This window comes from Phyllostomus discolor, chromosome 5 (genome assembly GCF_004126475.2).
Source record: "Phyllostomus discolor isolate MPI-MPIP mPhyDis1 chromosome 5, mPhyDis1.pri.v3, whole genome shotgun sequence".
Taxonomy (NCBI): domain Eukaryota; kingdom Metazoa; phylum Chordata; class Mammalia; order Chiroptera; family Phyllostomidae; genus Phyllostomus; species Phyllostomus discolor.
The window spans coordinates 111169877-111188596 of NC_040907.2; the positions used below are offsets into that span (position 1 = coordinate 111169877).

At 34.9% G+C, this 18720-nt stretch overlaps 1 protein-coding gene and 1 pseudogene across 1 annotated transcript in view; one reads left to right on the plus strand and one right to left on the minus strand.

Annotated features, from left to right (window-relative positions):
* The window catches only part of WAPL (WAPL cohesin release factor), a 102248-nt gene extending 83904 nt beyond the window's left edge, over nucleotides 1-18344 (plus strand). Inside the window, 12 exon segments of the mRNA XM_036026723.1 lie at nucleotides 216-327; nucleotides 693-790; nucleotides 2001-2077; nucleotides 4930-5105; nucleotides 5428-5438; nucleotides 5440-5544; nucleotides 5916-6088; nucleotides 8311-8401; nucleotides 8403-8508; nucleotides 10786-10874; nucleotides 15577-15672; nucleotides 16006-18344. Of these exon segments, the coding sequence (XP_035882616.1) occupies nucleotides 216-327; nucleotides 693-790; nucleotides 2001-2077; nucleotides 4930-5105; nucleotides 5428-5438; nucleotides 5440-5544; nucleotides 5916-6088; nucleotides 8311-8401; nucleotides 8403-8508; nucleotides 10786-10874; nucleotides 15577-15672; nucleotides 16006-16071 (1200 nt within the window). The 3' untranslated portion in view covers nucleotides 16072-18344.
* LOC114498239 lies at nucleotides 13653-13752 on the minus strand (annotated as a pseudogene).
* Nucleotides 18345-18720: the final 376 nt, after the last annotated feature.

The following is an 18720-nucleotide window of genomic DNA, read 5'->3' on the forward strand; positions in this document are numbered from 1 at the left end:
AATTCTTCAGCTTATACTATTCAGATAAAACTTAAAATCACTTCAGTTTACTTCTAAAAGCACTTACTACATTATAAAGAATACTGTGGAACAAAACAAAAGAATACTATGGGCTTGTAGCATGCAGTGAACTTTTCTAAAGAAAATCTGTAGAAGTGTTGCCTCAGAAACATTGCTAAGAGTGAATATTCATTAATGGTACTTCTGATTTTTAGACTGGGCATTTAGCTATGGAGACATTATTGTCCCTTACTTCCAAACGAGCTGGAGACTGGTTTAAAGAAGAGCTTCGGCTTTTGGGTGGTCTGGATCATATTGTAGATAAAGGTAAGATAAATGCATGTATAATGTTTTTATATATTACTTAAAATCCTAAAGAAAATATTTTATTTACATAATTAAAAATAATGGCATCAAGTTGAAAAGATCTGTTCTTTTAGTAGCATCTTGCAAATCTCTTAACTTTTAAAGGAAATACTATTAAAGCTTTGAAATTGGGAAGTTATAAAATAATTACAATAAATTAGTCTCATACATTTTAGCATCTCATAGTGCAAAACTTAGAATAAATAATGTTCAGGGAGGTTCCGGCATATTCGTAGCATGTGTACAGATGGCTTTTAATGTTAATTAAGGGGGTAGGTATTGAGATAATGAGACATACTAACATATATCCTCTTCTTTTCTTTTAGTGAAAGAATGTGTGGATCATTTAGGTAGAGATGAGGATGAAGAGAAACTAGTAGCCTCATTATGGGGAGCAGAGAGATGTTTACGAGTTCTAGAAAGTGTAAGTATGGATAACTATTTGAAAATTATTTAATCTTAATTGTGACTGCGTGAGACTGCTAAATCACTTATATTATATAGCTCTAGGGTTTTACATTTTAAAGTCCAAATTGAAATTGTATTCTTTGAGCAACCAATGTTAATTATCACAAGTTCAATGAAGAGCAGTTTAGTCTTCAAGAATACTTGCATGTCACATTTGTTTATATTGCCAAGTGTTATTAATATGTTCTTTCCTTAATGTGGAGTTCTGCTTAAATATCTTGAGGAAATGTTACTTAAATCCAGTCAGATTATTTAAAGAAACTAATAAGGATTTTCTTGATTTAGCCATTACTAGAGTCAGATTGTTTATAATCACAGTTTATAATAATATTTGGTATTGAATGATACTGTTGAACTATGTGCCATAAGTATATTTGTTTTGCTTTTATGAATAACTACCCAGTTCAGTATAGTTTAGAATTTATGCTGCCTGTGAAGTTCAGGATGCATAGATTGATTGTTGATCAGATTGGAGTAGCTAGGTGCTTTTTGAAACATCTATGGGAAAATAATCTAGTATAAGTTGAAAGTTTCTGGCCCTGGCCAGGTAGCTCAGTTGGTTAGAGTATCATCCTGATACGTGAAGGTTACAGGTTTGATCTCGGTTTTAGGGCACTTACAAGAAGCAACCAATGAGTATATAAATAAGTGTAACAACAAATAGATATCTCTCTTGATGTCTTTTTCTGTTTCTCTCTCTCTCACTGTCTTAAAACAATAAATCAAAATTAAACAAAAGTTACGGCATTGTTAAAATTCAAGTTGTTTCTTCTCTTCTGGAATGTATTAGGTACATTTCATAACATATGCAGAGGTGGTCAGAAGTATGTTATAGTTGTCATGTGTAAATAATACTGTAAATAATAATACAGTAATAAACTCTTTCATATACTCACAACTGTAAACCTACTTTTGCCCACCCTTGTATATTTATTCTAATGAATCCATTTAAGAACTTTATTGTATAAGTTAGAGACTGCTCTTTTAATTTTATTAATAAAGTGATTGCTCATTTAAATCTGGAACATGTGGGTTGTTATTCCCTTACATGACAAGGACTGAATTTTCTCATTTTTATGTATTTTAGAGCACCAGGCATAGTGTGTTGTATGTGAATGAATAAAAGTTATGTATTGCCACAATCATTTCAAGATTTTTCCTTCTAGGTAACAGTGCATAATCCAGAGAATCAAAGCTACTTGATAGCATATAAAGATTCACAACTCATTGTTTCATCAGCTAAGTAAGTTTTTCTGAAATATGCTTTTTATTTAAAGCATTTGTATTGATCATAAAGGAAATATGATTGTGTCACTTTTCTCCCTAAAATACTTCTGTCTGTTGAATTCTGTGTACCAGAAGCAGTATAGTATAGTAAAAGTTAGGAGTACAGATTCTGGAGCCAAAAAGACTGGAATGTGAATCCCATCTTTATAACTTCAGCCCTTGAAACTTTAGGCAAGGCAGTTACCATATTTTTCAGACTGTAAGGCACACTTTTTTTTACCACATTTTTTGCTTCAAATTTTTTTCCTGTTTTCCTCCTCTAAAATCTAGGTGCATCTGGAGTCCGTACCATAAGACACATGTAGGTTTTAGAGGAGAAAAATAGGAAAAAAAATTTTTGAAGCAAAAAATGTGGTAAAAAGGTGCATCTAGATAGTCTGAAAAATACAGTACTTGCTGGAAATTCTTCAGGGTTATTAATAATTGTATCTACTTAAGGTTGTTATAAAAATTTAATATACATTTATATGTTATGTATAATATTTAAAAATGTCTATTAAATAATAAATACTAAAATTAAAAAATTTAAGTTCTCTTGTATGTTATATATTATGAACATATATTAAGAAAGTTCATACAATGTGAAGTCTAGAACAATGCTTGATCTATAGTAAACACTAAGTATTAGTCCTTATTTTTATTGTAAGTGAACTTCACTGTTCCTCTTCTGCCCTTTTGTTATACCTGTTTTTCCAGATCTATATGTAGCTTCTTCCCCCATTCTACACTCTCTCAGCCCAAGTTGTATGACATTAGGCAAATACTATCACCCCAGTACAGCAGCCTCTTCCTAATATCTCTGCCCTAATTCTTTATATCTCTGGCCTCTAACCTGTCCAGTATAGTACCACAGGGGGTTAACCTTTCTCAGATCTCTGCTTTATAAAATAATGCCAAACTCCGAATCCCTGTGATTACTTTTTTTGCATGTATGTCCAAAATCCTTAGTATGGTGTCAGAGGCCCACTAACCACCTGACTCAAGTTTCTGGTTTTTAACCCCTTATTTTGGAGAATTTCATACATGACAAAAGGAGATGAAGTATGTATACATTATTGAGCTTGAATAATCATTGATCATGTCCAGTCTTGTTTCCATCTGTAACCCTATCCATTTCCCCTTTTATATTATCTTGAAGCAAAGTACAGGATTTCTTATCATTTCATACATAAATACTTAGGTACATAAAAGAGGATTCTTTAAATAAATATAACCACTTTACTATTTGCATACCTGTATATTAATTGCTTAATATTATCATATGTTTAGTCAATATTCAATATCTAGTAGTGTCTAGTTTCTGATAGATTTTCTTTATCTATGAATTTCCCCATCCATCTCTTATATCTTGTATTTTTGTAAATTTTGTATCACACTTAGTGTACCCTTAAGAGCATGTGGTCTAGTTTTGTTTTTTTTTTTACCCTGTTTTACCCTCCCTTTACCAGAGAGTGTTTGTTGCAAGTTAAATCTATTTCTTCTTTGTAAAATATCTTTTGTGTATTTTGACTCCTTACAAGGACAGGTTTTAGCTGTTTTGTCATAATTAGGAATTTTGCTTCAAATGTCAAATGTCTTAGCAGTAGAGGTTAGAGCTGGATATTTGTGAAAGTTCATTCATCTGGCTTTTTTAGCTTTCTGTAGAACTCTGATAAATGCAAGAATAGCATACTGAGTGCCCTTTGCCACTCACCTCTCAACCCAAACTGCGATATAGCTCATTACTACTTAAGGCAGTTAACAATAATGGCATGGTAGTTCTGGCTAACGTCCCTAACATATAAATAAATTATTTTAGATGAGACAATGAGGAATACCTTCCTAACCAAAGAATATGATTTAAGGAGTAGCTAGAGGGAACTGATAGAGTCAGCTTACATCATCTCTCATCTTTCATGTCCTTCTTAATGGACATGGTAATTTAAGGAGAATTTTCAGAAATACTAGGCCTGCTTCAGCATCACCTTTGTTGTTGTTTTTGTTATTAGGTAGCATATTGAGAATCCTGGGGTGCAGCTGATACCTTGATGTCTGCCAGAACACATACAATACATATATCAGTTAAATGACCTCTTGTCATTTGCTGTAATGTTTATGAAGTATTTCATACCCATCTATACAAGGCTACTTATTATGCAACACTAATATAAACAATATTCTCTACTTGCTAAGAGCAAGCATTCTAAATGAAATTCAAAATATTTAGTGTTAGCTCTTAAACTTTTAGCTTGGCCCTTACTGGTGTGGTTCAGTGGATTGAATGCAAAAGCAAAGGGTTGCCAGTTCGATTCCCAGTCAGGGCACATGCCTTGGGTTGTGGTTGAGGTCTCCAGTAGGGGACACATGAAAGGCAACCACACACTGATGTTTCTTACCCTTTCTTTCCTCCCTCCCTTCCCCTTTCTCAAATAAACAAACAAACAAATAAGTAAAATCTTAAAAAAAAACTTTTAGCTTGTTTGGGAGGGGTTGTGGTAAGTTATTTGCGTTGGAGAGATTGGTAAAATGGGAGGCAACTATAGGTAATACAGATAAAAAACTTCTATATTGAGTTTATAATTTAACTTGGCCTGGAAAAAATCAAAATTATCAATTTTCCCAAAATAAATCAAACATAGCAGCTAGTGTGATACCAGACATACTTGGTACCTGATTGAATAGTTGATACATTATAACTTTGGGAATAAACAAAATAAATTAATTTGGCAGCATTTATGACAGATTTGAAATATTGAAGTCTTAAGTGAATAGAAATTTTAGTATAACTCTTTTTTGTTTAGCCTAATATCTACATTGGTTCCTTTTAAGAGCATTACAACATTGTGAAGAATTGATTCAGCAGTATAACCGTGCTGAGAATAGTATATGCTTTCCTGATAGTAAACCTCTGCCACAGCAGAATGTAACTAACCATGTAGGCAAAGCAGTGGAAGACTGCATGAGGGCCATCATTGGCGTGCTGCTCAATTTAACTAATGATAATGGTAAGTAATAATTTTTTATGTGTGTTTCTCATTTTGAAAGATTGTATATTTACATACAAAAATAAGTTATTCCCCGTATTTCTTAATGTTGTAGTTTTTTTTTTTTAATTGCCATCATGTACAATTTATTTATATATAGATTTAACTGTTTTTAGTTGATATTTTAGAACTAGCCATGTATCTTGGCTTGGAAATATACAATCAAAAACGTATTTCAAAAAATATTTCATTTCTAATTTTAATACCGTTGTTAATAAATATTGATTGTTGGTATCATAAAGAAGAATCGGTAACAATTTTCACACTTGTATTTGTATTTTAGAGTGGGGCAGCCACCAAAACAGGAGAAACAAGATGGCTTGATTGGCACGCGATGAACTGTGTGCTTCAGGTTCCAAAGTACCTACCTCAGGAGCAGAGATTTGATATTCGAGTGCTGGTGAGTTTGAAGTGACGTGTTCAGAAATGAGTACTTAAAGTACTTGATTAATGATAAAAACGTCATCTTAGTTTTGGGGTTAGAACCAATTGTTTGCTATATTGTGGTTTCAATAGATCCTTATGAACATAATCTCATGGCACAAAAGAGCTGTGAAGGACCCTATGTACAAATAATAAATATAAAAACTAAAAGTGATTTTTTTAAAGTGGTGAAATCATTCTTTGGGAAGACCTTAAATGCTAGTTTTTAATTAATTTTGTGGGTGGCAGGATGCTAATTAGGTTTGTAGTTGCCATAAAGTTATGTATGTTGTGTTCATTTGCTTTTAATTCTCAACTATGGTAATAATACATGTTTTAATTTTGTAGGGCCTAGGTCTACTGATAAACCTAGTAGAATATAGTGCTCGGAATCGGCACTGTCTTGTCAACATGGAAACAGCGTGTTCTTTTGATTCTTCATTCTGTAGTGAAGGAAATGATAGTTTAAGAATAGCTGGACAAGTTCATGCTGTTCAGGCTTTAGTGCAGGTAAGCAACAAGTTAAAACAAACTAACAGCTTCAGTTTGTGCATCTGTCCAATTTCCTTATGGTTGTACCTTTTCTTCCCCTTACCCTCACCTCCTCTTCCCTCTCTTTTTTCCCACCTCTCTCACTCTCATTCTTCTCTCACCAGTTCAGCAATACCCTTACTTACACTTACTCTCCTGACTATATTCCACTGTTATAATCATTCTTAGGCTTTGTTAGTGAAAAGCATAAACAAGGCATATTTGTTTATGAGTCAAAAGTAGATTATTAATAAAAAATTAGGAATCAGCATCAGCCTCACCTTACCCAATGTAAGTCCTCAATCATTTATTCGTTTGACCTAAATGTAAGGCCATACTTTTCAAAGTACATATGTGGAGTAATTTTCTGGCTTGGGAATTGTGTCAGAAGGTATATATTTAAAATTGATGTCCTCAGTTCTCCCCACCCCAATCACCAAACATATACTTCCTCCCTCCAAAAAACTGTATGAGTTGTTATTTCTTGACAACAGGAGGCATTATAATTTTACTTTTTGCCAGTCTCATAAGTTCCTAGCTGCCTTTGTCATTCCCTTAGATAACAGTTTGCATATATTCAGAAGTGATAATGAAACATACTTTCCATTGTTTCTGAAGCCTTTGCTAACCTGTTAATCATTTGGCCTCTTTGAAACTAATAATGCTTGAGCTGTCTTCTAAAAGTAATCTATAACAACTTGATCTTTTCCTTAATTATAATTAGGAACCCATTTTCATCTCTTATTTTGATCTCAAACCTTTATACTTTTGCCCTGGCCAGTGGGACCCAGTGGTTAATTGAAGGGTTGTGGGTTCAGTTCCTGGTCAGGGAACATACCTAGGCTGTGGATTCGCACCCCAGTCCAGGGCATGTGATCCTCAGTCTGGGCACACGTGGAAGGCAACCAGTGCTTCTCTTTTGCATCCATGTTTCTTTCTTCTTCTCTCCCTTCCTCTCTCCTCTAAAAACAATGAAAAAAGGTCCTCAGGTGAGGATTTAAAAAAACAAAAAGACTTCTTTATAAAGTATTCTTAAGGACTTCTTAAAAAGTATTGGAGACTCCTAAGATCTTTTTGTTTTATGCGTGCTCTGTCTTTCCATATTTTACTGAATTAGAAATCAAAACTGAGAAAATTGGGAAACATAGGCACCCATTCCATTTAGCCATTAGAGCACTAATACAATCACATGACATGCATTCTGGAAAACTCATGAGAAAATGAAAGAAGTCACTTTGACTCTTGATATTATTATGAATGCAGTTTTGACCTCACAGACTCCCTGAAAGGAACTTGAGCCAATTTTAAGAAGTACTATACTTTATATATAAAATGTAAATTTTATTTTTTAAGGGTATTAAGGTTTATATACCACTCTTCTATATACTAAGCAAATCTTGGAGATCTACTTGGCATTTAATTTTCAGGTAGTCTTTAATAACTTACATTTTTTCCTAAATCATACCAGTATGTCAATGCTTTCTGTATGATCAGCACTGTACCAGCACAGGGGAAATAAAGTAAGTGAAGACAAGGAGTTTGATGACCCTTTTTGACGTAGAGTTTCACTGTGTACTTCCATTGACAATTGCACTTCCATTTTTAATAATATTAGTTGAGTTCAGTTCAGGGTCTTTCTCTGAGATCTTTTGTTTTTATTTTTTTATTGGTTTTGTTTATCTCTTAAATTTTCTTTTAAAGAAGCCATGTTGCTTTTACCCAATACTATGTAGTTTTAGTCAGTATGCTTTCTTCTGTTCAGTTAATCCATCCATTCTGCTTGCGTTTTTAAATTTTTTTTAAAAAATCAAGTTTTGGGGGTGTTTTGCTTAAATTTTTTGTCAGTATTATCCATCAAAGGAAAATAATGAGGTTTTCATTTTTACAAACAGAATGCCTCCATCATTAGTTAAACGCACTTAATTTACTTGGTTGAATCCCAGTAGCATTTATACTTTTGTTTTGGCCTTCATAGGATGTAGAGCAAGGATGGTCAGAGCAAAGGCTTTTATTGGTACTTAACCTTTTGGTCTACTGCTGTACTACCCTGAATATGCCTGATCTCATCTGATACTTAACCTTTTCATCAGAAAACATGCTTCCTAGGTTGTTTGTTTAAAAACAAACAACTTTATATTTGAGTACATATATGTTGGTTGGTGATGTCCTTTTAATGATCTTCAAAAATAATTTTTGTCAGCTATTCCTGGAGCGAAGAGCGAGCAGCCCCAGTTGGCAGAAAGTAAACAGATGAGTTGATCAAAGATGCTCCCACCACTCAGCATGATAAGAGTGGAGAGTGGGCAAGAAACAAGTGAAGAAATACAGTGGGTATCAACTGAAAAGACCGATGGTACAGAAGAGAAACATAAGAAGGAAGAGGATGATGAAGAACTTGACCTCAATAAAGGTATATTTATTTTGGGTGGTGTATTCAAATGGAAAATAGTGGGCCTATTTTTTTTTCAGAACATACTTTTAAATCATATGTTATAATCTTTTATTTAATCTGTCTTATGGCGTCTTTAATTCAGTGCACACAAGCTTTGATACTTCAGTGGTCATAGGAGTTCTTGCTGGCTTCCTAGCAGTGAGGAAGGCCTATGTGTATTTCCAGAAGGAAATACTTTCCTTCCTGGGCCAACCTACTTACCTGTAAAGAGAAGCAGCTAGTTTGCCCTCTGAAGGTTTTACAGTTTTGAAATTTTGAGATTCTTTTATTGGCCTCATTTTATAAACTGAGATCTGTCAAAAAATCATCGTTCTCAAATGGTGTATACATAGTTGGTAGCAAACACAGTAAGGAATATACTGAAGGTAAGTGCTTTCATTAACAAACATTACCTACTGTTTCAGGAATTGTGATACTTGATTTATGCAAGTTCTACAAAATAGCCACTTGTAATCTCATGTTACATAAGTTAGAAAATTTAAATAATATGTTCATTTTTACCCAGTTAGGAAGCAAGCACCAACAGTGCTTCTCAGTCTCTCTCTCATGCCCACTGCTCTCCAAATCTAACGTCATTAGTTCTGGTATTGTAATAAATCTGTTTTATTTTCTCATTTACTAAGTTTTGATGTTTCTTTCAGCATAATATTTTTGGTTGCTTAGCATCCTTTAAACAATAGCTTTTTTGGGAGATAAGTATTAGCTTGTGAGGGCTACCTTAGCAAAGCACCTTAGACTGAGTGGCTTAAACAATAGAATTAATTTCCTCATAGTTCTGGAGGTTTTAAGTCCAGCATCAAGGTGTCATCATGGTTGATATCTTCTAAAGCCTCTCTTTCTGGTTCGTAGATGATCAGATTCCCCTGTGTTTTTACATGGTCTTCCCTCTGGAGTGTCCTAATTTCTTATGTGGACAGTAGTTAATATTAGATTAGGCCTGCCCTAACAGCCTCATTGAAGTTAGCTGTCTTTTTAATGAAACACCCCATGTCCAAGTGTAGTCACACCCTGAGGTCAATACATAAATTGGGTGGGGATACAGTTCAGCCCCATATAAGATAAATTCATCCTTTTAAAGTAACCAATTGAGTAGTTATCAATATAGTCACAGAGTTGTGCAGTCATCATCGCTGTTAATTTGAAAACATTTTTATCACTCCCAGAAGAACCCTGTACCCATGAACAACAATTATCTCTTGTTCTTCCCTCCTTAGCCATTAGAAACTACTGATCTACTTCTGTCTCTGGATTTGCCTATTCTGGACATTTCATATAAATAGAATAATACAATATGACCCTTTTTGACTGGCCTCTTTGACTTAGCCTAATGTTTTCATTGTTCATCCATGTTATAGCATGTCTCAGTACTTAATTTCATTTTTGTAGCCAGATATTCCATTGTATGTATATATCACATTTTGTTTATCGAGTCATCAGCTGATGGACATTTGGGTTTGTGTCTACCTTTGGTTGTTAGGAATAATGCTGCTATGAACATTTCATGTACAACTGTCAAACCGTTTTCCAAAGTGGCTGTGCCAGTTTAATTTCCTACCAGCAATACGTAAGGGTTCCAGTTTCTCTGCATCCTTTCAGTTATTTGTTTCTTTCATTTTAGCCATCCTAGTTGGTATGAAGGTAAATGTCACTTGATTTGCAGTTCCCTAGTTAATAAATGGTGTTGAGCATCTTTTCACTTGCTTAGTGGTCATTTACATATCTTTGCAGAAATATCTATTCAAATGTCCATACTTTATATTAGTTTGTCTTTTTGCTGCACACATTCTTTATTATATTTTGGATACCTGGCCCTGATTACAGGTACATGATATGCAGATATATTCTAAGGGTTGTCTTTTCTGTTTCTTGATGGTATATGATATCTTTTGAAATAAAAGTTTTAAATTTAATGAAGTCCAACTTACCTGTTTTTTTAATTTTGTCATTTGTGGTTTTAGTGTTGTATCTAAGAAAACATTCCTAACAGTGTCACAAAGATGATGTTTTTTTCTAAGAATTTTATGGTTTTAGCTCTTATATTATCTTCCATTATCTCATATCTTCCATTTGAAGTTTTTTTTGTTGTTCATTTGTGTGGATATCCCATTATCTTAGTATCATTTATCAATATTCAGTGTTTTGGAGGAAAGGGTAACTAACAGTTGAACAGACTTGCTGGTTTCTTGAGTTTTTATTTTCTGATATACTGTTAACATTTTTTTTGTTTATTCTTAGCCCTTCAGCATGCTGGCAAACACATGGAGGATTGCATTGTGGCCTCATACACAGCACTGCTTCTTGGGTGTCTCTGCCAGGAGAGTCCAGTAAGTAATAGTTCAGTGTTGTTTTATGTGCACTAAAAAAGATTCTGTTATGACAGCTTCATACCATTATCTAATTAACTTATTTATTACTTTGGTGTGTCTCAGTTGATTGGGCATTGTCTTGCAAACTGCAAGGTTGCCAGTTTGATTCCCAGTCAGGGCACATGCTTGTGTTGCAGGCCAGGTTTCCAGTTGAGGGTGTGTGAGAAGCAACCGATGAATGTTCCTCTCCCTCTCTTTCCTCTATCTAAAATAAATAAAAAATTTTAAAGATAACTTTCAGATATTTGGTAAACTTTTTTACACTTTGTTCATTTACAGTTTACATTCATTATTATTTTGTACTAGTTTCAGGTACACAAAATAGTAGTTAGATAGTCATATGTACTTTATGTGTTCTATATTTCTAATACTCACTTGGTGCTACCATAGTTATTACAGTATTGACTGTATTTCCTATGCTGTACCTTAAATTCTCGTGACTATTTTGAATTTGGGTGAACTTTTAAAGGTACATTCCAGAGTAAGAGTATATTGTGTTTAATGAGAACATTCTTGACTAATGGATGATGAATCAATTCACATCCCTTAGGTTGAAATAAAAGAAGGGCATAATGTAAAACCTATGCTCAGCTGGCTTAAGATGGAAAAGTCTAGCCTCAGTGATACCGGGGACTCAGATAATTTCTGTCTTTAAACTCTACTTTTCCTTTGCTAGTTGTCCTCATGGTCCTGTGCTGGCTCTAGGTATATCTAGCAGAAAATGGTGGCCTCTTCATGTATATTTCTTTTCAGAATAATGCTTTTTTCCCCTATAGGACCCATTCCCACCCACCACAGCAAGTAGACTTCCCCTCATCTTGGCCAGTATTGACTCACATGCTTTTATTTGAAGTACTCACTGACTAGGAAAATGGGGCTGCCATATGTATTTAGATCATTGTGATTTAACTACAAGAAGTGTGAATGTCTAGTCAGTACAGTGCTGAGAGAGCACAGAAGTGGATGGTTCTGGCTTTGGTAGAGTCTGCTTTAAAATGGGGAACTCATGGGGGTTCAGTTGTTTTGCCTTTTGTTTTTCTTTTTAAAAGGAAGGGACCAGTAGAATAGCAAAATTTTAAAATGAAAGTAAGGTTTTTTTAGGCATTCAGGAGGCAAGAAAGTGTCTATTGTGTAGTAGAAAGGTTAACTTCTGTTTTCTGAGACTGGAAGATTGGAAGAAAAAGCACAGTAATATAGAATGGCTTTTTTAGGAGAGACATTCATGCTGTGGGCCTATCTACCATCCACACTTTCTCATTTTTCCTGTCCAGTTTTCTGTATTGCCTTTTCCCTACCTCCCCCGTCCTACAACCCTTCCCCTCCCATCCCATATCCGTGTGTCTTAAGTCCTGTATATTTTTCTGAATATTTTCTTATCTTTTCCGTGTTCATATTGTAGTCAAGCTCTGATCTAAATGCACAGTAGCCCACTTTGTTATGGCCCTTGCTGGCACCACTGCTTTTAGGGTCAAGAGCAAATTTCTCATCATGACTCTGGAGAGCCCTGTGAAATCTTCATTTTCTTTCTGTGAATCTCTTCAGCTAAGCCCTTCCAACAAAGGGAAGAAGAAAGAGGCAGATCTCAAAAAGGGAACCAGGGGTGAAGTATTTAAATTTTAGGGTGTCTTACGTCTCTAAAGAAGTGATAAGGTCTCTCTATTGTGGGGAATGTTGTGAATTCATAGAACCCAGATGTCTTTCTTGCCTTGGGAATCATTATGAGTAACCCAAAAAAGCTAGCCAATACCACAAAATGTGAAGGAAATTGGTTTGCCCAGTGTAAGTGGAAGAGAGACAGGAAAGCAGGTGGATTATGTATAGTAAATGCTATGGTGAAGGACATCATGCTTAGGAAGCCTAGGAGACTTGGTGTCATTTTCCATTGCCCACCAACCACCTGGTACATGCAGTGGTCAGTTCCCTTGATGGTCTGCTCTCTTGACTTTCTCCATTCCTGAAATCTAGTATGCTGCCACCATAGCTAACTCTTAGGAATTTTTCTTGGCTCACCGTCATTTAGGGAATGATGACTTTGTTTACTTCTATAAGACCCCAGACTTAAAGCTGCTTCTCCAGTTCCTCAGTCTGTCATACCCCTTGGATACTTTTCTAAATTTCCCAAATAGGCCATGCTGTTTCCTTCTGTTCTTTTTGTACCTCCCACACTACTCTTTTTTTTTTTTTTTTTTAAGATTTTATTTATTTATTTTTAGAGAGGGTAAGAGAGGGAGAGAAACATTAATGTGTGGTTGCCTCTCACACAACCTGGCCCACAACCCAGGTGTGTGCCCCAGGTGGGAATCGAACCAGCGACACTTTTGCTCATAGGCCCGCGCTTAATCCACTGAGCTACAACCAGCCAGGGCTCTGTCAAAGACATTCTTAAGTCCAGCTTTACCATGGCCATTACTCTTACATCCTCCACTTCAGTGTATTTTTAAAACATTTTTTTAAATCTCTTAAGTGTTTTAGCTACAAGGTTTGTGCTAGGGGGACCTATGGTGGCTTTTGGTGGGGAGGTTCACTTAGAATATGGGTGATTGATAGATATCACATATCTTAGCACACGGTGATTTTAGCAACTTTATTTTTTAATTGTTCAAGTACAGTTATCTCCATTTCCCTCCACCTCTCCCCTTGCTCCACTCATCCTTGCCTCCCACCCTCGATTCTATCCCCTTTGGCTTTGTCAGTGGGTCCTTATATATGTTGCTTGACGACCCTTCCCCTGTTTTCAAAAATATGGAATGGTTCACGAATTAGTCATTCTTGCATTGGGGCCATGCTAATGTTCTCTGTATTGTTCCAATTTCAGTGTATGTACTGAAGTGAGCACTGTCTTAGCAACATTTTTTATTAGATCTTTTTGAAACTGTATTTGTACCAATATTTTGTTCTTTACAATTTCAAAAGTACCCAGACAAGAATAAAAAACAGGAGAAGGGGACTCATGGCAGATTTCCTAAAAGAGAATAATTGTAGTTTCTCCTTCCCTGCCCCCATCAACAAAACTCAAATCAGAAGAACTCTTGCCCCTGCCCACCCTTCACCCTCAACCTCAGGACAACATGTTTCTTTTGTGTTTTTTGTTACAGGTGAACCTTTTTAAAAGAGCCTTTCCTTTTATTCTTTATGAACTTTTAAAGCATTTTAAAGATATACTGAAATAGTTTACTTCCCCACAAATAAGATTTTTTGTTTGTCACCATTAAGTTTGAATGTTAAACAGATCCTTGGACTGAGAGTTTATACCCATCAGCTCATTCAACTTCAAAGCCTATGTCCCCCAGTAACTTTTCCAGAACTGCTAACCTGAGTTTTCCCAGTTCAAGCTTGGGTTTCTTCAGCATTTTGACTTTTCTAACAGTGACATCATGGAACAGATAAATAGAGGCAAGCCTTTTCCTTATGTTTTCCAGTGTCGTCTGGGATCAATTTATTGACCACTTCTTCCAAGTCATTTGTTTGCACCCTGGGTCATGATTTCCATCATTGTCTCCAGATTTGGCAGACCTGTCTATAATTGAGAATAAGAGGTCCTCCAAGTCTGATTGTTTTGTTTTTGTTTTTTAGTAAAACCTACAGAATAGATGAAGCAAATAACCATCAGTAATTCTTGACATCAACATAAGCTTCAATCATGTTATGTCGTTTTTTGACTGTGGAGCACATTTTGTCTCCAGTAAGATCCATAGGAATTAGTCAGACAGTTTTTGCCCAGAACATCCTCAGTAATTAGCTTGAATTTTTTAAATGCAACTTCCTCATTTTGTAAATCATCTAGGCTTACTTCAAAAACACGACCCTTGAGACTATCAGATACGATGTTGGTTCCTTGAATTGGTTTTTCCACTATTTTTTCCATTGAACATAGCTCATGCTTTTACATCATACCAGTATTTCTTAGAAAATGGATCACCCACTTTGTTCTTGGCTCCCTTTTTGCTACCTTTTGTAAGGTGCTTGTTTTTATCAACTGCTGTGGTGCTGCTCAGAGAGCCAAAAGGCAAAATAGAACAGTTTTTAAAGCAGGTTGTATATTTTTCTTAAAACAGATTGGTTTATATATAGTTTGGCTGCCTCTGGCTAACAATGTAGGGAAACACCTTAATCTCTCCTTTTTTGATGTCATTCTCCTCCTGGATTATACTAGATTTATTGGAAAGATCTAGTTCATTCCTAACCTACGTAATTAGTTGACTTCACCTGTGGAACGTGAGAAATGTTCTTTGATCTTTTTCTTTCTATTTCATAAGCAGCCCTTGAGTACATTCTGAATTGTAACTTTTTAAATCTGCATTCCTTCCTCCTCCTCTCCTAACACCACTCCCTCGTAACATACACATAAATATACACTCAACAGCACATTTTCTTTTAGGCACTTTCCTGTGTATTTACAAAAGTAAAAATGCACACACAATTTTTTTTTATGGCCTTGACAGCTTTTTCCTTTCTGTAGATAGGATGGGCTAGGTAATGAGGACACACATGCACACATGCAGGCACAGTTAGGGAGTATGGAAAAAGGAAACTGTATGTTAACCAAGGAGTTTCAGGGACCCTGCAGAAGTTTGGAACAGGATGTGTGCCAAAACTACCAACACAATGCAAGATCAAGCTCGTGTTTTCTGCCACTAATATTTCTTTGATGTTTCCTCAGATTAATGTGACCACTGTGAGGGAGTATCTTCCTGAAGGGGACTTTTCAATAATGACAGAGATGCTCAAAAAATTCCTGAGCTTTATGAATCTTACTGTAAGTAACTTTTATTGCAACTTCTATGGCTTTATATATAAGTATGATACATTAATGACAGTAGAAATAAAAATACTGTGGCCATTGAGTGGAAGGCAAAAGGGATCTTCTTTTAATAAGTATGCTCTATTTTTTTAACATAATTGTTAAGTATTATGGCCAAATATATTGATAACTATATTATCAAAGCCACAGTTTAATCTCAGTGTGTTTTGATTCATAGTGTTCAGTTAGTAAAACTAAAGGATTTATGCTTTGATGTAATACTTTTTAAAAATTTGTAAAATATTAACTGTTACTTCCTCTCTATCCACCCCACCCTCCCCCTTTCAGTGTGCTGTTGGAACCACAGGCCAGAAATCTATCTCTAGAGTGATTGAATACTTGGAACATTGCTAGCTGCTTTACCTTTGCTTCAGGTGCTTGGTAATGCTGGAGCTATTCTTAGACAAAGAAAAGTCATGAAAGAAGTCCTTGAAGATATACCAAGAACATTCATCAGTATCATTCACATTTGGATTTTTAAGGCCTCCTGATTTCTTCGTCATGCATTCTGCATTTGCTAAATGACAGTTACTACATCAATCTGCAGCTATCAAAAATGAGGGAAAAGGTTCAGGCTGTTAATTCCATGCAGTATTTAATTACACTTACTTTGGCAGAGTTTATACTATCCCCTTGTTTTCTTGCTTTAGTCTAGGCAAGTTTTAAGGGGGAAATTTGTGCTGCTGTTAGTGCAACTGCTGTGTATGTTGAGCCACTGTTGTCATGCCAGCCAGGTGCAAAGGCAGCTTAGCTACTGAGGTATCGAATGTTCTGTGGACATTCTAGACAACAGCTTAGTTCCTTTTTTCAGGCTCATTTGCTTTTGCTATTTTGTTGAATGATTCCAATCGTAAATAAAGCTTCTAATAATTTTGTGAATTATTTTTCTTGTTGTTCCCTGAACTACTGTCTGTATTTAAAATTAGATGGAATCCAAAGACACAAGGGATGAATAGCATATTTTTTATTTTTGATTTGATTTGGGTTGTCAAACTGTTTTTCACTTTTAGAGACCATGACCATGTTCATTATATTATCATAATAAGTCATAACTATAGACGCAAGAAAACAAATAACAGCTTAAGGGACTATTATATAAGAAGATGTGCCCTGTTAAAGGATGAAGCAAAATAGACAAACCCAGGGTAGTTTACGCTTAATGTTAGGGGAGGCTCTTGAAACATTACTAAGTTTTATTGGAGGACTCTCTAGATATATTTTCTAATGTTCAATACAGTAAATTATAAGAAAGCTAAAACACCAATGTGGAATTCATGTTTCCAGATAATGTGTATATTCTTCTGTAGAGTGACAGGATCAAATGCATAAACGCAAAGCCTTAAATTGCTGGTGTAGAAAAGATCCTTTTTTTTTTTCCCATTCAGATTCTTAGTTCACAGAGCAATGTGTTGTTTGGAAAATAGTCATGAAACACAAAACATATTTAATTTCACAACATTGCAAATTTTTCTTGTATTATTTTTCAGACCACTGGTTATACATTTAATCTTAAAATTGATTGGGCCTGAATACAGGCGTTCCAGAGATGTATTTCTTTAATATTTTTAAATACCTTTCAGATAGTTATATCATGTTTCTTTATTGGATTTGTAAAACTTGAAGCCATAAAAATATTAGTTTGGTGTGTACTGGGGAAAATAGCTAAAAGTCTAATTTTTACTTATTTAGACTTTGTTATTTCCTTGTATAAAGTGACAAATCGGGGCTCTTGTATCAGTGCCAGCTGTAATGTTTTTTAATGCAGTGGCTGCCTTCTAATGTCTTCCTATTTTTGATAATGCAGATTGTTGGGAAATCTATAAGGAAGTAACTGGTTGCAGGCAAATTATTTTCTTCTTCCTCCTACCTACTCTGACCCCACCCATCACCTTTTGAGAGCATAGTATGCCAGTGTAACTTGGGAAAGACTGAGGTTGTATTTGCCCTGAGTATAAAAGCTAGCCTAGCCAGCTATTTTAAAAGCTTATCAGTAAATTATATCCTTAAAATTGCATTAGATATATTTTGTTTAATTTTAAAATACATTGATATTTATTAATCATTGATTTAAGAAAAGGAACAGAATGTTGGTAAAACTGACTTGACAGGTGGTAAGAAATATAAAACATTTGGATGAGAACAATCAGGGGCGAACTACATTTTTCTGTTACACTGGTAATCATTTGAGAATTGATTTACCTCAGTGTTTAACAGTTTTTTGTTTTGTTATTTAAATAATAACTAATTGTCAAGCACTGATAGAGATGTAGATTTTGGTGGGGCAAGGTGGGGGAGAAATCACCTCACCAAACTGCAGTGCATTTGTGTGTTTAACCCTCAGAGAACTCTGCATTTTAGGGTACTTGAGGCTGACTTAACAAATTAAAGTTTTAAAGTAATGTTTTTTCCATTGTAAATATTTCTGTAAATACTACCAGTTGGAAATTAGAACAGTAGAGTACTTTTCTGAATTTAATCTTATTTTTATTTTATACAGTATTTCTCAGCTGTGATCTTTGGAGCAAAAGCCAACGGCAGGAAAAAATAGTTTGTACCAGTTTCATGAAGTATGTCTTTGGGTTTTTGTAAATAATTTTAACTCAAATAAAATTGCTACTTTCAATACACATGTTGTCTTTAACATAAATCTGTTAAACTTTTGGAGGAAGAAATCTCATGAACTTGATATAGATGACTTAATGGGAAACATAATGTGTCACTTAAGTGAATTTCACACTTTAAATCTACACATAAAAATTTAACCAATTTTTGTTAGATATTACGTACTTCTCCATGTTTTTAATAATACTCATGTGAATATAATGTTAATTCTCAACAACTCAGGTTCATTAGGTACAGTGGTTTTCTCGTTGTGTAGTTAGGTCCTTGGTGTGCTTATTACAAACTTCCTTTAGTCATTTGTGCCTCTGAATATGACCTAAGACTGAGTTTTTACAGCTGGTTTTTAGTTTTTTCAATTTCTTCTTAGTTGTCAGCCTTTAA